This window comes from Terrapene carolina, unplaced genomic scaffold (genome assembly GCF_002925995.2).
Source record: "Terrapene carolina triunguis isolate 2854851 unplaced genomic scaffold, T_m_triunguis-2.0 Scaffold120, whole genome shotgun sequence".
In the NCBI taxonomy this organism is placed as follows: domain Eukaryota; kingdom Metazoa; phylum Chordata; order Testudines; family Emydidae; genus Terrapene; species Terrapene triunguis.
In genome coordinates this window covers 1,084,818-1,107,471 of record NW_020664471.1, presented here as the reverse complement: position 1 = coordinate 1,107,471, position 22,654 = coordinate 1,084,818, and the positions used below count along the sequence as shown (strand labels likewise).

The window sequence follows — 22,654 nt, the reverse complement described above, 5'->3', positions numbered from 1 at the left end:
CAGCCCTGGTAGCTGCGCTCTCAGCCCTGGTAGCTGCGCTCTCAGCCCTGGTAGCTACTCCCCCTGCGACTACACAGCCACGTTAAAGCGCTGCCATGGCAGTGCTTTAACGTGAAGACATACCCTAAGAGACCAATAAATGCTCCATCAAGGTTGCAGGATAGCACATATTTACTAGCAGAGATGGAAAGAGACCACTAGATCATCAGGGCTCTCTTCTGGAAGGGCAGAACACAGAATGTCCTGACCTGACAGACCAACAAGATAGCCAAGAAGAACCTACAAGGAATACATGCAGCGTTATTTCAGCTGTAATGTAAGAGTGCTGAGGTCAGTGGAGTTGCACCCATTTACAAGGCTGAATTTAGCACACTGATGTTTATATCTGGCTTAAAAACGATTCCCCTGTCTCACTCATGTAAGTCAGGAGTAATGCCACTAGATTAAATTAATTACACTGGTCTAAATCTGGCATGATGGGAGAATCAAGGAAAGAGTTCAGTTTGTTTTTATATATTATACCCAGACTGAAGAGTTAGAAAGCAACAGAAAAGGGATTCTATGATGAGAGACTTCGTAAAATACCCAAGAGATTCTAATAATCTTTCAAAGTTTACATTGGCTGTGGTTTATAGTTCACTTTAGAATAAGTGGGTGATGTCAGTTTAAATAGTAAATAGAAGTAGATGCAAAAAACCGTGCATGAAACATGGTTTCCTATAATTTACATTTCTGCTTTATCAAGGCCAGTAATGTTACCAGAAACAAGTACTAGTACTGTACAGCAGTGAAGAAAAGAGCAGTATGTTATCAGTTCCGTATTTTCGAATAGTACAATTTGCATTGTGTTCTCCGATGACCTGCACGGATAAGAGAAACACTACACTTGCAAAGTGCTGTGCTGAAATGCCACTGGCCTGACGAATGAAGCAAAGCTGGAAGGCTGTGACACATGGACTCTGCAGCATTTCACACATTCCACAGACAAAATTGCTGCATGACAGCAACTACAGCACTAGTAACAAAGGATATGACAAACTGACAAAAGTCAGAATATGTAATGTTAATGTTGACGTTCCTTTTTTAACTTTTACTGTAGTGCCCTTCCCCTCCCCCCCGCCCCCAGTCAGTAGCATCATATCAGTCTCTGTATTTCTTGACTTTTGTCCATTCTGATCAGACCATTAATGTTACAGATGCTGTAACTAGGACTGTGGAACATGAAAAACACTATTAGTCAGTATGTGAGGTACCTCCAACTTTGCTTCACTCTTCAGGCTAATTTTATTTAATTTCATAGCTCCAAGTGCAACATCATCATTATTGATACCCCCTATTCATTGGAGAACACATACGCTAATTGTAGATGATGCTAATGAAGGGCTGAATCAATGTATTCTTTAGCATATATCCTTCAACACCAAGGAAACGAGTTGCAGAATGTTTTAGAAACCTCTCTTTATACTGTAGCTGTTACTTGCCAAGTAAGACACAGGAGCATATTTCCTGTTCAATGATTCCACTTCCTCCAACACATGATTACATACAGACATCATTCTTCTTTCATATTCACTCTCAACATGTGCTGCTCCACTCGAGGTGTACTCCTGGAAACTAGAAAATAAGCTATTTTAATTGTGCCCGACATACTCCATCCATCCTAGTCATCTAGTTCCATCCTCAAACACGTTCCAATAAGATTGTTGTTTATTCCAGCTTTAAGTATCTTCAGTAAGGAAGATTTCATTTCTTCCAAACAGCTTGTTCTGTTCCTTGGCTATTCTGATACTGTAATTATAATCTATCCCTCCTATTTAAACCCAAGTTTTCCTTCTTGTAGTTTGTCCATGACTTTTTGTCTTGCCCTCTTTAAACCCCCATTTTGCACAGACAATTAGGTCTTTCTTCTATCCTTTCCTAGAGCCAACATCCCTAAATCCATTAGCTTTTCTTTACAAGTTTTATTTCTTAAACTGTGCATTATTTTTATTGCTTTTCCCGAATACTCTCTATTTTGTAAAAGGTCTTAAAGTGACCAGAATCTAAGGAGGTTCTCCAACTGAGGACCTACCACTGCAGACTAGTACAGGATAATTACCTTGCTTTTTATCCCTGACCCCCAAGCAACAGTCCTGTTAAAAGCCACTCAGGTCTTGGCACAATCCTGGGCTCAAATGCACTTACACAACTTCACTGACAGCAACGGAAGTTACATAGGTGTACATGCAAATTAGGGCCATATTTTCCTTTTTGCAACATTGTCATATCACTAAATCTCATTTACCATAACCCTGTACCAGGGTGGTCTGCCCTCTTAAGGGTGGTTGTGCCTTCTGGTCAGCCCAACCTGTCACATGGCTTGGCCCGTTGAGGTTTGAAAGGTCCAGAGTGAGAGCATGAGTGTGTAAAAAGGACCTAGACGTTATTGATAGAGAGGAAGTGGTCCTGGCACTAAATCATTCTTGGGAGAAAAATCCCATCACTGTTTCTTTAAGGGCCAGGAGCCTTGTAGAGAGAGCTGGGCAAGGATCCCCTCTTGCCCAAGCCAACAGGGGATGAGCTGGGAGTCAGGCACCAGCATAAATGGTGCCTTTTCCCTCATAGCAGGGCAGACACAGGCAAGAGACATCTACCTACTGGATTCTCCTAGCCTGAGGATTGAGAGGGGAAAAAGGAGCCAGTTGAGGAAGAAGCTGGCTAGGTCCTACAGCTGCCTAAATTATATCCCAACACCAAGGGGGAAAGCGGAGGACTTCTGTTTAAGGAGAGAGGTAATAACTGCTGGAATTACCCAGCTCCAGGAGGAGAGCTAGGGGGATCCTGCCATAATGAGAGATAGAGTGACTGCTTCATTGATGTATACCCCATTCCAGGAGGAGAACTGGGCACTCCTGTTTAAGAAGAGACGGGGGACTAGTTAACTCATGACCCAGATCCAAGGAGGAGAGCTGGGGGATTCCTGTTTTGAAGGAGTAACCTTTTGAAGGACAACCTCAGCTTTAGAAAGGGGGGGGGGGGGAAGAGGGTGTCTCCTGAACTAAGGCAAAGAACTGACCAGTCCTTTTCTAGGGACCCAGATGTGGGTGACCTTGGGCAACTAACAAAGTCAGCCACCCACGGTAGAAAAATGTAATAAATCAGACCCCTCGAAGGGAGTGTGGGTTTCTGAGCCAACCTAAGTTTGGTAATTAACTGAAAGAACCCAAGAGGGCACTGAGTGCAAGGTACTGGCAGGGCCACGAGTGGGAAACCTCCAGAATGTCTGAGACATTGTTGTTGTCCAGTATTCTTCCTGTAATTGTACATTTACACATTTCTTCCCATGTCAACTACCCTAACCAAGAGATCAGGGCCATTATGCTAGGCAACGTACAATGCAGTCAAAACACAGCTCTGACCCCAGAGAGATCACAGTCTTAGGTTTGTAACAAGACACAGTGGGTGAATGGATCAGACACATAAAAGGAGCATGACAAAACATTACAATAGTAAAACAAACATGCTTTACATAATCAGTACTCTGAGCTGTTCACCTGCCCAGTCATTTCCAATCAACATTCTCTTTATTTAATTTCGTTGTATTGATTTTAGACCATGAACGAGTATTGTACTTTAATACTTTACTCTTCTACCTGCCCTCAAAACACTTGATAAAACTTAATGAATTTAGTTGCAGCACATAAGCAAGCATTAGCATCCTCACAGATAGCATCTGTGTCTCAATTAGCCTAAGTAACAAACTCAAGAAGTCACTGGCAGAGCTAGGAATACAGTCCAGATCTCCTGGCACCCAGCCCTCCATTTTAAACATATAACAATCCTTCCTCCCGCATCCTACCATACCAATTATTTGTGAACCCTCGCTGTTAAATATTTTTACGTTTGATTAGCATAGCTTCCCATCCACCCTCCTAGTCATTAATGGAAATAATTGTTAGGACTGATTCCCCTATGAAGCCTATTTCAAAACTCCTAAATTGAGAGTAGTCATTATTACAGAGCTAAATTTTTTTATCCGATTAAACAGAACATATTTATGCAATCTGCATTTCTCAAGTGGAGAGTTTCAAAGGATCTGATTTAGCGCTCATTAACTTCAAAGGAAGTTGGATTGGGCCCAAATGAAGGTATTTTATTAGTGCTAATCAGTCTTATGGGGTGAAAAAGTTATCCCTCGTGTCATTCCACTGAAGTCAATGGATTTACACCAGAGAAAAATGTAACCTATTAAGTATGTATCCTAAGGTCTCTAGAGCAATGAGAGAGAAAGTGCACGTAAGGAGGGAGGGAGTAACAGCAAATGACAAAATCCCAAAAGAAATCACTGGTATGAATGAAACAATGAGCTAAAAACAATGGAACAAGCAGCGGAGGAAGTAACTTCTGTGATTTTGACCCAAAAATATCTTCATCTAAAAACAGCTCAATTCTACTTAATTACAGTATCTTTTACATAAAAATGAAATTAATTTGGAGTAAAACCAACACAAATAAAGGACAATTTGAATGGAGGCTACCAGAGTATCTTCAATTTAAGCTTAGCAAGATCAGAGCTTTGCAGCAGATCTGTGTATGTAAATGTGCCCAGTGTAGAATCAAGGGTATATTTATGTATCTTCTGCATTTTTCCCTTGTTAATAGGGTCTCTTAGATAGAAAACTAAGTTAGGGAGCTGGGAGTGGAGAGAGTAGAAATGTTACCAGCAAACTTACCTTGCAGATTCTGGATCCAAAATCAGGGCTTCAACTGCATGCGAAATCAATAGGCAGCTCTGCTGTTGTCTGACATTATAGGAAAGATTTATAGACATACTATCTCAACACAAAGTAATATTCCCTACTAGCATTTTTCATTATGACAACTAAAGGAATATAAAGAGGTAACTGCCATAAGTATCTGCACCAGCTACAGGGCAAGAACCAAAGACTCCTAGTTTTCCAAGATCATACCCATCAAAGCTTGTGTAATAAGTGAAGCAATTCCAAATAACAAAAGAACATTGTGGGCGGGTGACAGATTTCTTTTTGAATAGGTTTCAAAATACCAATATTGAGATTTTTAAAGCAGCTATTAGCGGCTTCAGAATTACACTTCATAAACTAGGATTGTTGAGCCTTACATCACCCTTACAAGCAACCTCAAATAAAAACAAGCAAATTCTGAGTTCTGAACAGTAGGATACAATTCTACATTCCTTAAAGTTGCCGAGTCTGCATCGAAAGATGACTGATACAGATCCCCATATCGTGTAGCCAGGTTACGGAATTCTTCCATAGAGAGTTTCATCTACAGCAAAGAAACAATGTTGCTGATCAATAGAAATAAAATACCACAGCTGTGTTCTACAACAGGGGTTATCAACCTTTTTCTTTCTGAGGCCCACCTCCCCCCAACATGCTATAAAATTCCACAACCCACTTGTGCCACAACAACTGTTTTTTTCTGCATATTCAGTAGATTAAAAGCCAGGGCTGGCGTTAGGGGGTAGCAAGGGCAACTGCCCAGAGTCCCATACCACAGGGGGCTCCACAAAGCTAAGTTGCTCAGGCTTTGGCTTTCAGCCTTGGGCCCCAGCGAGTCTAACGCTGGCGCTGCTCTCTGGTTTATTCGGGCAGGCCCCCTGAAACCTGCTCGTGGACCCCCAGGGGGCCACGGACCCCTGGTTGAGAACCGCTGTTCTACAACATTGAACTGAGCAAAGCCATAAATATTTTGGCAATGTACCTCTAGTGCCCTCTATCTTACATTTCTGAAACTTGCCAAAGAGAGTAAGCTAGATGTTAGATATTACAAAATAAATCATTCATTGACTAAGCTGTTCTTTCTAAACCTATTAACAAAATGCTAATATACCATTCAATAACTTATCTCACACACACTTTATATAAAGGACTACTGCACCTCTCTGATGAGTCTAGCTGCTACACACCTATTTTGTATGTCTCAGTTATTGTCTACTCTACGGCTCCTCTATGTAGACTGTAAGCTCCTCAGGACAGTATAATACCTCCAAAATATTCTGTACCCTTATAAAATACGCGTACATTAAATTGGTAATTGCATACGTAACCACCCCATGATTATATACGATGATATACCAAAATGAGGGCTTGCACAGGCACATGGACATCTGTGGACACCGCAGTTGAAAAACAAGGCCCAGTATGCAATGACAAGCTCAGTAATACTTTCCCTTTCATTCCTTCAATCAGAGAATTAAATTTTCTCATCTCAACAGGTAGACCAAGTTCAAATAAAACTGCTCAGGAGAGAAACAATGAACACATGCCTGGGTAGAGATGCGCCCACATCTCTGGAGGTCATTTCCTGATGTCATTGCGATTGTTGTGGCAATGGCAGGTGGGGGACTAGTTTTTAGGCTGTTACAGGTGCAGATGAGTTGAGAGAAAGCCTGCAGAAGGTCAATCCTGAGCTTGACAAACCCACATTGAAAGCTCAGAGGGTTAAGTGGCGTGCTGGCAGCCTGAAAAACAAATAAAACCAGGAGGTTGATAGTTTGGGTCAAAAACATATGTGACATTTATAAGAACCTTGCAATATCACTGAATTTTTTCAACAGACGAAGGGAAGTATTTGGCTTTGATGCCAAGATTATTTTTTAAAACTCAGGATAAAGCTACACAAATTAACTGATTTGTGGTTAAAAAGGCATAATAGCTAAAAAGACCTGATAAAAGTTTTAATATTGGATGTAAGTACTTAGGAACTTAAGTTCAGACTCCACAAGATTATTTTAACTTCTGAAAGAAGCTGCCACTTAAGTTGCTAAAATATAACCTTACAGATTTCACTCCCCCCCACAAAACTGACCTGAATAACTCAAGTCTTTTCAGTGGGTGGGCTAGCCCTTTAAGGTTCAGCAGCACCTATGCCTAGTTATCCACTTCCAGGGTGACAGGTTTGGGAATAGGCTGGTGGTTGGGTCAGATGACCAGGCATCACATGATAGCCCAGAGACGGTGTTTCTTATAAAGGGACAGAGAGCTGCAGGCAGGGGTGAAAGTAGTATTAAATTCTTACCGGTATGGGGGCCGGCTCTGGGCCCCTGGAAGGGGAAGGGCCTCGAGCAGAAGGGGCGGGCTTGGGGGTCAGCCTCCCCCAGCCAGCCCTTCAGCGCTGCCTGGCCCTCATCGCCTGGGGTTCCGGTGGCGATTTAAAAGGGGCCAGGGCTTCGGCTGCTGTGGCAGCCGGGAGCCCCAGGCCCTTTTAAATCGCCAGCCCCGGGGCAGCTGCCCCTTTTGCCACTCCCCTGTCGGCAGCCCGGGGGGGGGACTGGGATGGACGGAGGATGATAAAGCGCCGTGGCAGCACTTTAACGTCATTGCCACTTTTGCCCCCTCGTTGGAGGGTTCTTTGCCATGGCAGCCCTTTAATGTCGGCTGCGTACGGGCCGGTACCGGCCCACTTTCACCCCTGGCTGCAGGAGACCCAGGGTCAGAAAGGACTAGGGAAGGAGTTCTCCACACCAGCAAGAAGAAAAGGTCTAGCAGCTGCTGTTACCTGCAATGAGAGGAGGGAATTAGGAGGCCCTTGAGGAAGGACGCATCTAAAAGCAAGCAGCTCAGAACAGATAGTGCAGATGGGTGTTGAAAGGAGTTGATAAGTGCACTTGTTTGGGGGTCCAGGCTGGAACTTCCATTGAGGGTGGGAGTATGCAAGGAACTGCTGAGCCCTGTGACAATCCTGATTGAAAATGGGAAGACCCAGGGTTATGTTGCTGGACGTATGTTTTGTTGATCTATGCTATCTTAAACTAAATCCTGGAAGGGGTATCGGAGTTGTACACACATTTGGGACAGTTCTGAGAACTCAAGAGTGGGGTAACTGCAGCAGCAGGGTCTGATGCTGGATGAGGCAAGACCCTGTTTCACAGCCCCCAATGAGGATCTAAAGTTTCTGTATCTTCCGTTCTTGAAGGTATGCCCATCTTGTTTCCTCCCCACTGCACCAATTTTAAAAAGGAGAGTTTGTGCTGGTGAAAGGTGCCTCTTTATTCTCTTCATTTAGTCACAGAACAGCTATAGCACAATTTGCACACACTTGCTCACCAGTGTTTCTCACCTAAGATCAACTAGTAGAGACTGCCTCTGGCAGGGAGCGAGTGAGTAAGTTCAGTCTCCAAGTGTTGGCCTCTCTGCCAGCAAGAGCACCAAATGTGATGACGTGAACTGCCACCTACCAAATTTATGCAAGATGGGCCACTGAACAGTTCCCAGAATATAGTGGATTTTCAGTAACTACTGGGATACATTTGAACCAGTGACCCAGAGACAAGAGGTTCTAGCACATTACCTATGTAAAACATGAGCTATCCAGCCCCACTCATGGTCCTTTGCTTTCCTTTCTCCAGATCTCTAAGGGACAGTTCTGAGGGGGGAAGTTGTTCAGAGTTCTCTTAACAGATTTGATTCTGTGGAAGGAAGCTCATACACTGTAAAGGTATTAGTCTCAAGACTATACTGCAGTGATCCTGACAAAGCAGCACGTATGATGTGAGCTCTAAGGAATGATAGTTTAAATTGCTTCGTCAGAGTTTTGTATTTTCTCTCCCCCCATTGGTAATACTTTTATTGGGCAGTAAGCGTACAGCTTCACGTACAATAGATGCTCTGTGCCAGAGAACAGGCCTTGTCCCAAAGAGTCTATACTTACTGTGTGAACAAGGACAGTCTGTCACAGATGGAGACTGGAACTGAAAAACTTCACAGAAATATTTGATTTTTAGAAGAGTGAAGTTGTTTATGCTGAAGTGTTAGGGTAGATGTAGGAAGGAGGGTTGTGTACATGGTCAGAAGGAATCATGCAGCTGCAGCAATATGGGGGTAGTAGGTGGTGCACTGACTCGACATACGGTGTGGGCTGAACAGCTGGAGCAAGTTACCATGCATTCTGTGTTCCAGCTGGAATGAGGTGATTAGAAAGAGGATGTCAGTCAGCTTGCCCCAGTTGTTCCCTTGCTACCAAGACAGTCAAGAGCTATAAATAAAACAGTGCTCCACTGGCTGAACTGATGCCATGCTGTTCACACAGGTCCTCAGTGGAGGCAACGGTTGGCAGGTTGTGATGTCAAATGTGTTAGTTTTACTTTTCCTGACAAGCTAGAGAAGCTCCTCCCTCTCCTCACACATCTGGGATGTGGTGCTGATCCATAATGTGGGCAGGAATCATTAAAAAAAGGGATAGAAAAAAAAAGGGGGAGGGATAGAGAATAAGACGGAGAATATCTTATTGCCCTTATATAAATCCATGGTACACCCACATCTTGAATACTGCATACAGATGTGGTCTCATCTCATAAAAGGTATACTGGCATTAGAAAAAGCTCAAAGAAGGGAAACTAAAATGATTAGGGGTTTGGAACGGGTCCCATATGAGAGATTAAAGAGGCTAGGACTTTTCAGCTTGGAAAAGATGAGACTAAGGGGGGGATATGAGAGGTAGATAAAATCATGAGTGGTGTGGAGAAAGTGAATAAGGAAAAGTTATTTACTTGTACCCATAATATAAGAACTAGGGGTCACCAAATGAGTTTAATGGGCAGCAGGTTTAAAACAAATAAAAGGAAGTTCTTCTTCACACAGCGCACAGTCAACCTGTGGAACTCCTTGCCTGAGGAGGTTGTGAAGGCTAGGACTATAACAGGGTTTAAAAGAGAACTAGATAAATTCATGGAGGTTAAGTCCATTAATGGCTATTAGCCAGGATGGGTAAGGAATGGTGTCCCTAGCCTCTGTCAGAGGATGGAGATCACTTGATCACCACCTGGCATTGGCCACTGTCGATAGATAGGATACTGGGCTGGATGGACCTTTTGTCTGACCCAGTATGGCCGTTCTTATGTTCTGGGACATCTGCACCTGAAAGAGCTGCTTACATGACTGCTACAACAGGGATACGCAGTGACTGCAATGATGGGTCACAAACGTCCCTTAAGCAGCATTGACTGGCAGGCTGACAGTCACACAAGGAGTGACAGGAGGATGAAGTTGGGAGTATTAAAAATAGTATTTGGTTCTTATAGTACTTTGCATCCATCTGAAAGTGCTCCGTAACGATGAGCAGGTGTGCACGGCACAAATGGGTTAAGCAATTTGTCCAGATCACACTAAGTTAGTGACACAGTCAACAATAAAAGCACCTCTCCTGACTCCCAGCTCTGTTTAATCTTCTGGACTATAGCAGCCCACAAAGTGAAAGAGCAAAGGCCTCCCTCCTGACTGCAGCCTACACAGAGTGCAAAGAGTGGCAACAGCATAGGACAGCAACCCCACCAATGTAATAGAACCTCAGAATCTGGAAAATGGCTATGAAAAAGTTATTGTATTTCCTATATTGGCCTGTTTTAAATGTTACACTTTTCTTGTAGTGACTGTTAAAACGGCACATTAAAAAATGTAATTTTTAAAAAAAGAACAGTAGGCAACCCTCCTTGAAATTTTAAAACTGAAAAAACTTCACTCATTTGGCCAATAAATTAAGCACACACAAATTTAAAGGGAAGGGAGAGTGCACTGCATTCATGAAGGACACACACACGTGGTTTAGGTCCTTTCTGCTGATTCAGCTGCAGCAGTTAATTAATATAAACACTACTGCCAGAACTATGCTGACACTGAGAATGCTAATGCACAAACAAGTAAATAGGAGCCCTGTTAGTTTCAGCTCCATTCAAAAGGCACAGGAAAAACCACATCTATGTCTGACTAATGGGAAGGACAAAAAATGAAAAGAAGAACATTCAAACTTCACCAAAGGCTATGATAAAACTGAAGTGACTTGACAGAGGGTAGTTTGTTTATATAAACCCTAACATTTTTCCAGCTGCATCAATGCTTGGCTATTTACAACTTCTCACTATTTTCATCGTGTTAAACAATTAAGTAATTTTCTTCTCTATATAAATTGGGCACCATCTTAATCCTGCTTGCCTTGAATAGTCAACTGGACAGGCTTATTTCATCCCTCCCCATTAGCTATTTCAAACCAATGGCCATCTTAGAAGATATGCCATATCCCACAATCACTTTTAGATTATGGTAACATCTAAAGGCCCAAACAAAAATCAAGGCCCTGTTACCGAGGCCTTGTACAAACATATAGTGATAGACAGTCCCTGCCAAAAAAGCTTACAATCTAAATAAAGCCAACAGAGGATGGAAGAAAGGAAATTTTATCCTGATTTTATAGATGGGAAATTCCGTCAGAGGTTAAGTGAATTGTTCAAGGTCATGCACAGGAAATCAGTGACAGAGCTGAGAACTGAACTCAGTTTTCCTGAGTCCCAGTACAGTGCCTTAACAGACTAAGCTTCCTCTCTCAACCAGCAGTTAGTTACAACTGACCTTTCCCTATATGCTGTTCCAAAATAATAGTTCCTGCAGGCTTCACTAAGAACAATGTCTCCAAGCCTTTGAAAAGTCCTGTTAACAAAAACCAAACCAAGGACAATTGCTACAACCTATAGACTCACCATCACTAGAGTAGAAGATGTATACTAACCGTTAGCGATGCTATCCCTTTGTGATAAGATTTTAAAGATTCAGCAATGCAAGAGAGTGCTGAACTATAATCTTCCTCTTGAAGCCCCGTCAGACACTGCTCTGCATGGGAAAACTCCTTCAAACTGTTCAGCCAAAAGTAGAAGTGTTCTGAAGCCACTTGAGTCAGCAGGCTTTGATACAGCTCTCTGGCCATGTCATGATTACCCTAAGAAAGGGCAAGTAAACAAAAACAAAAAAAGTGAGGCTCTTGCACTTAAATGACATAGCCAGAAATAAAAACAAAACAAAAAATCCCAAGCCCTCAAAAACTACTCTTTAAAAATAAATAGCGTGAAACCTATCAAGGCAACCCTGCTCAGATGTAGCAGTATAGTTACTTATGTCTGGCATATATAATCTTGTAGGAAGTACTATTGTTTAAACAAGACATCTCAGAGATTCAGCTCTAAAGACATTAATACAGAATTTTGCATTAGTTTTTCCATCTCCCATCTCCAAAGTGTTTAACATTAATTAATCTTCACTTCAGGGTAGTAAAGAGTCATTATACCAGTTATACAGATAGAGAAATACATACAGCAGAGGCTACATGACTTTACCAGGCTAAAAAGGAAACTATTCAGAGTAGCGTTTGGGGGACACATCCCTGATTCCTTATCATCAGACCATGCTTTCTTCAGGCTGCAGTACTCACGGTCACCACATGCTTACAGACACCTATGACCAGGGCCGGCTCCAGCATTTCTGCCGCCCCAAGCGAAAAAAAAAAAAAAGTCGCGATCGCGATCGGCGGTGGCAATTGGAAAAAAAAAAAAGCCACGATCGGCGGCGGCAGTTCAGCAGCAGGTCCTTCGCTCCTAGAGGGAGTGAGGGACCTGCCGCCCCCAAATTGCCGCAGGTGCCGCCCCTCTCCCTTGGCCGCCCCAAGCACCTGCTTGTTAAGCTGGTGCCTGGAGCCGGCCCTGCCTATGACAGCCTCCAATGCTGAGGTTTATGATACAACTCTCCTGTTTCACAAACCTGAACCAGTGTTATAGTGAAATAAAAAAGGGAAAATACTATTTTCCTTCCCCCACTTTCTTCCTCCCTCTGAGTGCTTACTTAACTCTCCACTCTCAAGTGGCTGACTATACTTTCTACTCAGGAAGTCTCTTTCTAGAAACTTGCACATACCATTCTGGAGGCCTGCCTGGCTATCCTGTATGCTGTCCATCCGTTGGAGACATTCTCAAGCTGTTGTTTGATAACATTTTTAACTTCAGAAGATAAAGCTTTTTGACTGGCAACAAATATCACTGTGGCGAGGGATACCTAATGGAAAACAATCGTTAACATGGAAGAAACATTTCCATTTGGAAGTGGTGATTGTGTCAAGTAAGTTTTTATACAATCTTGGACTTTCTTAAAAAAAAAAAAAACACACACAAGACAAAATTTGCTTCTGAACTGGAGAACTTATGAGTGTCAAATCTTCATTCAGGATTTCAAACAAACAGGCAATGGAAGGGCTCTTATCACTGAAGTTTGGCAAATTTACACTTTCAATTAGAATGTTAAAGTAGAGACACATCCAAGCTAAGTGTCATAGTAAAGCAGTGGTTCTCAAACTTTTGTACTGGTGACCCCTTTCACACAGCAAGCCACTGAGTACGATCCCCCTTATAAATTCAAAACACTTTTTTGTATATTTAACACCATTATAAATGCTGGAGGCAAAGCAGGGTTTGGGGTGGAGGCTGACAGCTCGCAACCCCCCATGTAATAACCTCGCGACCCCCTGAGGGGTCCCGACCCCCAGTTTGAGAACCCCTGTAGTAAAGCACTGTAAGAATATAATTACATGAAATGAAAAAGAAGAGTAACAGACTTTCTTGACGACTAAGGCCCAGATTTTTAAATGTATTTAGGCGTTGCTGTACTCAATGTTGTGTCTAACTGATTTGGCAGCCTAAACGTCTCAATTTCAAAAGGGATTTAGGCACTTCTAAACCTAAATCCCATGACTGTTAATGGGTCTTAGATGAAAGGCTGCACTCAGTGTAGCTTCAAATCCAGGCTTAAGCTCTCATTTCCAATTAAAATCCCCTCAACAGGTTTGCGTCTCTTAGAACCCTCTAAACCGTACATGTTTGAAGGTCCATGTATAATTGGGGTATCTACTTTTGAACTGCCATCTTTCTTGCCTAGAAGCACTTCTGCAAAAGACTCAGTGTGCCCCAAGAGTTCCAGCAGTGCATTATGATGATCTGGTTTGCCTATAGAAAGCAACAGAGGGTCCTGTGGCACCTTTTAGACTAACAGAAGTATTGGAGCATAAGCTTTCGTGGGTGAATGCCCACTTCATCAGACGCAAGGCCTATGTGTAACTAGTGCCATCTACTGGAAGGAATACAGATCAGACTGGATCAAACACTTCAGTTCTCTCTTCTAGAGAAGCGAACAGAGGTCTGTGGCTTTGGTGCTGAATATTCAGAGTACTAGTATTTCCCATTCTGCAAGTATATAGTTAACAGTGAACTGATATATTCCTGCTGAGGCAACAGATTAGCATTTTCAGTCACTGATGTAACAATTAGCTAAACCAATTCATGAAATATCAATTAGTTTCCATTGTAATTCCATGTGGACTTTGTTCCATCAAGGACAGTTCTCCTGAACAGCAGTTTCTTACCATAAGTTCCTGTTGTTTATCTGTAGCAGATCGTCCAATCACTTTATAGAGGTCCATTAAGTCTCCCAGCATGCCATCACCTAAAACAGGCAGCTGCATGGCAATTGCTGCTAAACAGTGGCACATGAGAATTCTAGCAGCATCCTGAGCACTGTGCAACTGTGTCAGCAAGGACTCAACCACCGATTGGCTCAGATGGGGACGACACTTGGCCAGCTTCACCATACAAGTTAGTGCAATCTGCAATGTGCAAACATCACAACGTTCCAACATCAAGCACCGTCCAACATTAAATTCACTTAAAAATATAAAGAAACTATCACAATATTCAGACTATAATTAAATTACAGAGCTAATGAAAAACAAGATGTATTTATAAACCTGTACTAGAAGTGTACTCTGCCAAACCACCACATCTCTGTCCAGAAGAGTACACAGTTTAAAAGCACACACACATTCAAGACACAGCAGTGTAATATTTTCTTCTCTTACGGGTTTAGTCAAAGTAATATTATAAAATTATTTGCTTGGTAATAGCTTGTTAGGTAGGATAACTGTTCACAAAAGTATGGTGGTCAGTTATGTTAGTTTCTATTCTTACACCAGCCAAACCAGGTGCCGTCTGAGATCCCCCTGGAGTAGCAAGACTTAATTCAGAAGTAGAATTGATGGCCTCAGAGAGTTGACAGGAGTTACTGCCATAGGAGACATGGCTTCTCCACTTCTCTGGCTTCATTGTGCTCCTGACCCTTTACCACCTTGGGAGCAAAGCACCGAGAAACTCGCAGCACACTGTGCTCCAACTAGAACACCTGCCAAACTAAGTTCTTTCTAGTGTATAAGACGGAGTGGGCAAACTTTTTGGCCTGAGGGCTAGATCTGGGTATGGAAATTGTATGGCAGGCCATGAATGCTTATGAAATTGGGGGTTGGGGTGCAGGAGGGGGTGAGTGCTCCAGCTTGAGGTGGGGCTGGGGATGAGGAGTTGGGGGTGCAGGAGGGTGCTCCGGGCTAGGACCAAGGGGTTCTGAGGGCGGGAGGGGGATCAGGGCTGGGGCAGGGGGTTGGGAGGTAGTCAGGGGTGCAGGCTCCAGGCAGCGCTTACCTCAATCAGCTCCCAGAAGCATGTCCCCCTCTCCGGCTCCTACATGGAGGTGCGACCAGGCAGCTCTGCACGCTGCCCCATCCGCAGGTGCCGCCCCTGTAGCTCCCATTGGCCACGGGTGCAGGGGTGGCGCTTGGGGTGGGGGCAGCATGTGGAGCCCGAGTGGGGACATGCCACTGCTTCCAGGAGCCACGCGGAGCGGGACAAGCCCCCGACACTGCTCCCAGCTGGAGCGCCAGAGTGTTCCCCGGCGGGAGCTCGAGGGCCAGATTAAAACGTCTGGAGGGCTGGATGTGGCCCTCGGGCCATAGTTTGCCCACCCCTGGTATAAGATGTAATAGGATTGACAGTTGAATTATAAGGTTTACTTGGTCCTGCCTCAGCACTGGGGGCTGGACTTGATAACTTCTCAAGATCCCGTCCAGCCCTACATTTCAATGATAAAAAAATTACAGATATAACAACTCTTTTCACCTTTAAGGTTGCTTGAGCACCTGGACTGCTATCTTGGCTACAAAGAACTAAAAGAGACTCAAGGCCAAAGACAGCATCTTGCTCCAAAGCCAGGAGATCTAGGAGAGAGGAACAGAGTAAAGCATTCAGTTCTGTTCTACTTATTTTTGAACATGAGTGTGAATTTAGTGGTCATGATTGTGAGGGTTCAACAGCAGGATAATGCAAACTTTCCCAACGCTTCTGCCACAGCACCTCAGTTCTGATCAGCAACAAGTCTGCCTTTACAAGTCTCAGGAAACTATTTAGTAGAGGCTACAGTTTTATGATGTGCACGAGCCTGGAGTAGGGCAAAACTACTGAACGTTATGACAATCATTTATACTGGGGTTTGTACCAACAGCTCTCCAGAGGGGAAGGGCAATGTTCTAGCCTCTGGTAATGGTACAAGGGCTGCTACAGGGGAGATCAGCACCCATTCAAGCAGAAACCCTCTTCAGAGGGATCCTGGGATTAAACAGTGGTGAGAATCTTCATGATCTTTCATGAAACTCTCTAAAATATTTATAATTGGTTATAAGTCCGCATTCTCCATGGTCCACAAATCTGAGGAGTGACAATTCCAAAGAAAGCCGGGGACAGGGCAAGCTTCCCTGCAGTAAGAGAAAGTGCACAAAAACCCGATCATGAGCTGAATTGTTCCACCACCCACTTTGTGAGTTACCTTTTTCTTGGCAAGAAGCAGATATATTAGTCAGAACTCTCACACCATGAGCAGCAATGCCACGGTTATTATGGTAACAGCATTCCTGTGCCAGCTTTACTAAGTCAAATGATCTTGCTGTTGTAGCTGTTGTTCCTAAATAAAATGACAAAAAGTGGAGAGTGCAGCACCGTAATCCATGTCACAAGATCTTTTCCATGGTTTTAAGTTCAATTCTGCTTGGCTGACTACAACTCTAGTTAAATTTCCCATTCCCCTATCCCATCCTCAAATGTATCCTCCCCCACATGTGGAATTCACTCTCCCTGTCAGTGTGCATGCACGTATGCTACACAAGCTGGACATCTCTGATAGGCAGTCTTCAGGCCAATATTTGTGAATGAAACTTTCCAATAGGACATGGTATTTGCAAGAAGGTCATGAATATCGGACTTTAGCATGGGATCATTTTTATACATAAATAAGCTATGATTGTGTCAGAAATTAATAATAAATTTCACAGCAGAGGTGCAAGAAACCCTGATAAATCACAAATAGGGGAAAGTGGGAAGCCTGAGAGTGGAGAGTGAGCCCACCCCACATTCACCCTGCAGCAGTAGCTCCTGTCCCACGGGGCTGAGCCTGGCTCCCTGGTCACAACACTGCTCAGGTTTAGTACATCCACCCCTCTGTCTCCATCTACAGAGGGGTGGATGTGCCAAACCTAAGTGGTGCTGTAACCACATGGGACAGATCACAACACTTGGAGCAGGGAACCAGGCCCAGCCCCGTAGAACAGGAGCCGCCGGGTCATGGACTTCATTCAAATTCATGATTTCGAGAACACTGACCTTTGCACCAAATTCAAACCTTTATTATGCATTAGGGTACAAGTCATTGACAGGTTTTTTTTAAATGTACTGGTTATTTTTCTCTGCCTCCATGGCCTATGCAGTTGGATTCCCAGCAACTGAGGCAGTGTGGCCTCAGAAATAAGGAATAAAAAAAAAACAATACCACTCAGGAGCATTTTAAGAGATCCCTGAAACAATTCCCAAGTTATTCAGTATAATATGCAACACATCCAGAACACACAGTTGTGTTGAAGAAAGGTTTTATTGCCACTCGTGTGCATCATCCCACATATCCAGGAGAGGCAAAGCCACTGGACAGTTAATATAACTGTCCCAGTCTCATGCCAATAAAGCCTAAACTACATCACGCCATGTATTCATTCTCTCTCAAGCATTTTGCACATCTATGGATTTTTTCATCCCATGATCTCAAAGCACCTGATTAAATAAACATGATTTAAGCCTCACAAAGCATTAAATAAACATGATTTAAGCCTCACAATACCGATAGTAAAGTGGGGCTATTAATATTTACCTAGCCTAACAGAGACACTGAGGCACAGGAGTAAATGACTTACCCAAAGTCCCACAGCAAATTGAAGCCAGAGCCTGGCATAGAATGTCTGAGATCTGCTCTAATATACTACACTCCACCCCAATTATAATTTTTATATTATATATAAAAGCTTGCTTACATGGACTTTAATGGGGGTAGATTAAAGTTCATGGTTTAGGATCCTTCAGGGAAGTGTTATGTAAGGTATTATTAACAATATTAAAGTATCTGAAGATGAACACTTACTAAACCCCTACAAAAAAAAGTGCCTAAATTTGGCTGATCTAATCTACTCTTCTTACCTGGAGCTATGCTGAAGTACTGTTTGATGGCAATAGTTCCTGACAGCGTGGAAAGGACAGATAGCATGCCTAGTTTCAAGCTATCATAAGGAGTTTGAAGAGCACATTCACAGAGTGCCTAAAAACCAAAGAGAAAAGAATATGGAGGGGAAAAAATCCTACAAACTCACCCTCTTCATAAATGTTTGCTCATTTTTTTTTTTTACTTTGTAGTTAAATTTTAATACAAGTAAAACTGTATAGGAAAAAAATCACTACCGACACCAAATTCAGATCTTGCAAATATATTTCCTCACTTGCCACTCTCCTAAAGCAATTTTAATAGATTGGGTACAAGTCTTGTCCTCAAAGTGACACTGACTTTCACAAGTTATCATACAATCAATACAATATATTATGTTTGTTAAATGATCACTAACTTTTCACCTGACATTTCCCCAATAATAAAACCTCTGTAGAATTTGGAGACAAAATTATCCACCATTGCGCAGATGGTGCATATAGTATTCAACTTATTACAATCCGTGAAGGTCCTTGTTTCAAGGAGAACTGTCTGTAAACAGAGTTTCAAGTGTCACCTCCTGCAACACCACTTACAAAAAAGTGGATTTAATAGAAGAGAGAAATTATCCAGTGGAAATTAAAGATTCTACGCTTGTTGATAATAAACATTGTGAATTTTCTTGGTTATCATCTATTTGTGTTATGGTAGCTTCTGGAGGTCCCAATCCCATCGGTTTTAGCACTCCTTGCCCTGATGAGTTTGCAGTCCTACCACAGGTCTGTCTGTGATCTCTCAGCTAAGGAGAGAACACATTAATTTTATGCCTGTCAATTAATCGCAATTAACTCAAAATAAATGAACTCGATTAAAAAAAATGAATCACAGTTTTAATCGCACTGTTAAACACTAATAGAATACCAATTGAAATTATATTATATTTTTGGATGAGTACTAGATATTTTTGGATGAGTATTAATACAGTAGTTGTATGAGGTGAATTGAAAAACACTATCTTTGGTTTCTTTTTTACAGTGCAAATATTTGTGTAGCAGGGTGGTCACCTGCTCGTGCCCTGAAGGTCTCGAAATCAGCCCTGGGAGAGGGCTGAGGCTGTGGGAGGGCTGCTGCTGGGGAAATCAGCCTGACTCGGCTGATTGGGGAAATAGCCACAGCTGTGGCTATGTCCCAATCAGGCCACAGCTGGCCTTATAAGAGGCTGGGAGTCAGGAGCTCAAACACCCTCCCTCTAGCTCTTGAAGGAGAAGGGCCTGGCTGCCTAGGACCTGAGAAAGGTACCTGGAATGGAGCAGAGCTGGGGAAAGGCTAGGGAGCTCCAGCCTGGAGAACTCCCAGGCCTGGATAAAGGCCAGGACAGGTACTGGGGCTACAGAGGGGTAGCCTGGGGTAGGCGAAGGCAGCAGGTCCAAACCCCCTTTGCCAGTGATTGAATGGCGTGTACGCTGCAGTCTGCCCCAGTAAGCGGGGGCTCGATCAGTGGCTCTCAACCTTTTTTTTTTTTTAAACACACACACACACTGGTGACCCCTTTCACATAGCAAGCCTCTGAGTACGACCCCCCCCCATACAAATTAGAAACACTTAAATATATTTAACACCATTATAAATGCTTGAGGCAAAGCGGGGTTTGGGGTGGAGGTTGACAACTCGTGACCCCCCCCCCATGTAATAACCTCGTGACCCCCTGAGGGGTCACGACCCCCAGTTTGAGAACCCCTGGGCTAGATGGTGACTGGCAGTAGCCATATACTGAGGTGAGGTGGGGATAGGGGGTTGGGGGTTCCCTGAGTGGGGAAACCCAGATCAGGGGTTGCTGCAGTGGGCAGAATCCCTGGGTAAAGGGCACCGGGAGGGACACGGGGGCCAGTGGCAAGCAGGACACTGGCCTGCAGAGGGTGCTCCGGAGCTGGAAAAAGAGCTAATTCCCAGGAAACCAGCAGGAGGTGCCGAGCAGGGGTGAGTCTCACACTGCTACAATTTGTAATAAAAAATAATATAAAGTGAGCACTGTACACTTTGTATTCTGTGTTGTAACTGAAATCAACATATTTGAAAAATGTAGAAAACCATCAAAAAATATAATAAATTTAAATTGGTATTCTATTAGTGTTTAACAGTGTGCTTAAAACTGCAGTTAATCACAATTCATTTTTTTTTAATTGTTTGACAGCCCTAATTAATTTTATAAGCTGCCCCTGCTGGTGTTTAAAACTGTATATGGAGATAAATCTAGCTATATTCGAGACCTCCTCTTCAAGCGGTCTCTTCACATATCTAAGTACTCACCCCTGCCAGGTAGGCTGAGAAAAAACTAGGCAACGTCCATCTCATGAAGTTTTCCCATCAATTCCCACCTGCACTGGTAGTACAGCCTTTTCTGTGCTGGCTTGTAAAGTATTAGATTTTATACTTTACACACACACAAAAAAAATCTATTTTAAATGTAGTGGCCCAAGTATTTTAACTGGGGTATGGGAGGGCAACTCAAATTATGTATTAATACAGCCAATGCACAAACCAAGGTGGTTTTTTTTTTTTAAATTAAGCTACTCTGTCAGGCAGCCGTTAGTGAACAGCTGAGGATGATTAAAATTAAGAAAAACTTGAAATGCAGTAGGCATGTTTACAATGAGAAATGACCTGTCAGTCTGGCAAGAAAACCAAGTTCATTAATCTGAGGTAGCAGAACATCCCACTCTGACGTCTAACTCATTAATATGAGCCCAATATGAAACTACTTAGTGTTGCTGAGAGAAGCTTGATGTGAGTTTGTCTTGCAAAGCCTGTGATAAGGCAAGAATTGCTTAAAAAGAGCACTGCTGCTGGTGCTTTTAACTCTAAAATTTCTTCTTAAAATGGACATGCTTAGTTTTCCATGTTTAACAGGGACATCTCATCTACACTTCTATACTCATTGGTGTAAAGCCTGCATTTAGTTGAAAAATTTTACAATAAAAGTTTCTTAAAGATCGCAAACCTGAATGTTTTCTCTGCTCCATGTATGTGGGGTTTTGTTTGCCAACAACTTTAGATCTTGGATAGCAAGTCTTTTCACAGCTTTCCTCGGGTCATTTTTCAAGTATTGCAGCAAAAGCTGAATCTGCAACAATAAATGTTTAAAATATTAAGTAGGATTCTGTAGTTAAATTAATTTTTTTTTTAATTTAGAATTTCTCTATTGTAGCCTATACTTTTCAAAAAAGGCTCAAGATAACTTTATGCACATGTATATTCAAAGTGTTCAGGACTGTTCAGAGCTCAGACAGCAATACTGCTAAACACCGAAGAGCTGGGAGAGCAGTCTACATATTGCCATAAAAATGGAGCACACCAGGTATCCTATTGTGTTTCAGGTTGTCTATATCTAATATCAACAGTGTCTTCTGAACTGGAGTAGCAGTTACAAGCCACTTCAGACAGAGTTGTTCTGTTAGGCTAAAGGTTGCCAGTGGTAGATCTTTTGTCTAGTGTGGCTACAAGAGGCTAAGAGAAGACCACCAGATTTTCATGTTTTGTTTTTTAAATAAGAATGAGTTAACTCAATACCACATTTCATTTATGTATGGATTTACTGTGTGCTCATCACCTGTCTGGGCCCACAAAGTTACAATTACATAAGAAGAAAATGTTCCCCCTTTAAGCTGAGAGTGTCACTATAGTTCCATGTCTTGACTGATATTTGTAATTTACATCAGTGGGTTCAAGTGCCATTGAGACTCTTTACATACAAGATTTTAAATGTAAGTTCATTTTCCTAGTTTGGAGATAAGAGATTAGTTGGGATCCTTTCATTCCCCCAAACCCAATCAGAGAAGGCGATAGGGTGAGAAGTAGGGGCCTGCAGACAAGCAGCAAGACATAAGAGCTCCAAGAGAAGCAGGGTGTCAGATGTTATTGCCCCTTTTAAGGAAGAGATTTTTTGGAGGGGGTTGAAGAGACAAAAAAAAAAAAAAATTATATATATAAAAAATAGCACTTCCTAGGATACTTCTCATCTGCGGCAGGCGTAGTAGGACAGAACACAGACAATGATTTAACTATTTTTGCCATCAGAAAGGAACTGACCTGTTTAAGCTGTTTTGCATTTTCAAATAAGGGATTACCTTTAAAGCAATTAAGTGTTACCTGTTTGGGTATGTCCACCAAAGAGGAAGCAGCAAGCAAGGTAAAGGTGTGGAGAGTAACAATGACCATCTTGGTGGAAGGATAGGATGTTACCAGCTGTTGGAGAAGCTGACGGGAGCTAGAGGCCAGGCTGGCATCATGGTGCATGTGCTGTAGTATGGGGATCAACTTCAGCTTCAAGTCCACTGGCGTGGCTAAGCCTAGTGCATGGAAAGAGGTATTCAGGTGTCAGAGCAGATCTCAATGAACCCTGAACTTTTCAAATACTATATTTAAATGACACTGGTGACTGAGACAAAAGCACAGAAAATCCAAGTAAAGGCCAGTAGTAGAAAGCAGCA

General features: G+C 42.7%; 1 protein-coding gene across 2 annotated transcripts in view; it reads right to left on the bottom strand.

The window, feature by feature from the left end:
* INTS7 (integrator complex subunit 7) overlaps window positions 1–22,654 on the bottom strand; it is a 36,206-nt gene that overhangs the window by 5,080 nt on the left and 8,472 nt on the right. The window contains exons 6-17 of one of the 2 annotated variants that reach the window (XM_024197746.1): window positions 22,314–22,513; window positions 21,166–21,288; window positions 18,167–18,284; window positions 16,476–16,610; window positions 15,773–15,870; window positions 14,194–14,433; window positions 12,696–12,833; window positions 11,521–11,727; window positions 6,290–6,484; window positions 5,183–5,286; window positions 4,713–4,781; window positions 1,482–1,614 (exon numbers count right to left, since the gene is read on the bottom strand). In XM_024197746.1, the coding sequence (XP_024053514.1) occupies window positions 1,482–1,614; window positions 4,713–4,781; window positions 5,183–5,286; window positions 6,290–6,484; window positions 11,521–11,727; window positions 12,696–12,833; window positions 14,194–14,433; window positions 15,773–15,870; window positions 16,476–16,610; window positions 18,167–18,284; window positions 21,166–21,288; window positions 22,314–22,513 (1,760 nt within the window). The remainder of the gene's footprint in view (window positions 1–1,481; window positions 1,615–4,712; window positions 4,782–5,182; window positions 5,287–6,289; window positions 6,485–11,520; window positions 11,728–12,695; window positions 12,834–14,193; window positions 14,434–15,772; window positions 15,871–16,475; window positions 16,611–18,166; window positions 18,285–21,165; window positions 21,289–22,313; window positions 22,514–22,654) is intronic. The other variant, XM_024197747.1, reaches the window with a different exon arrangement.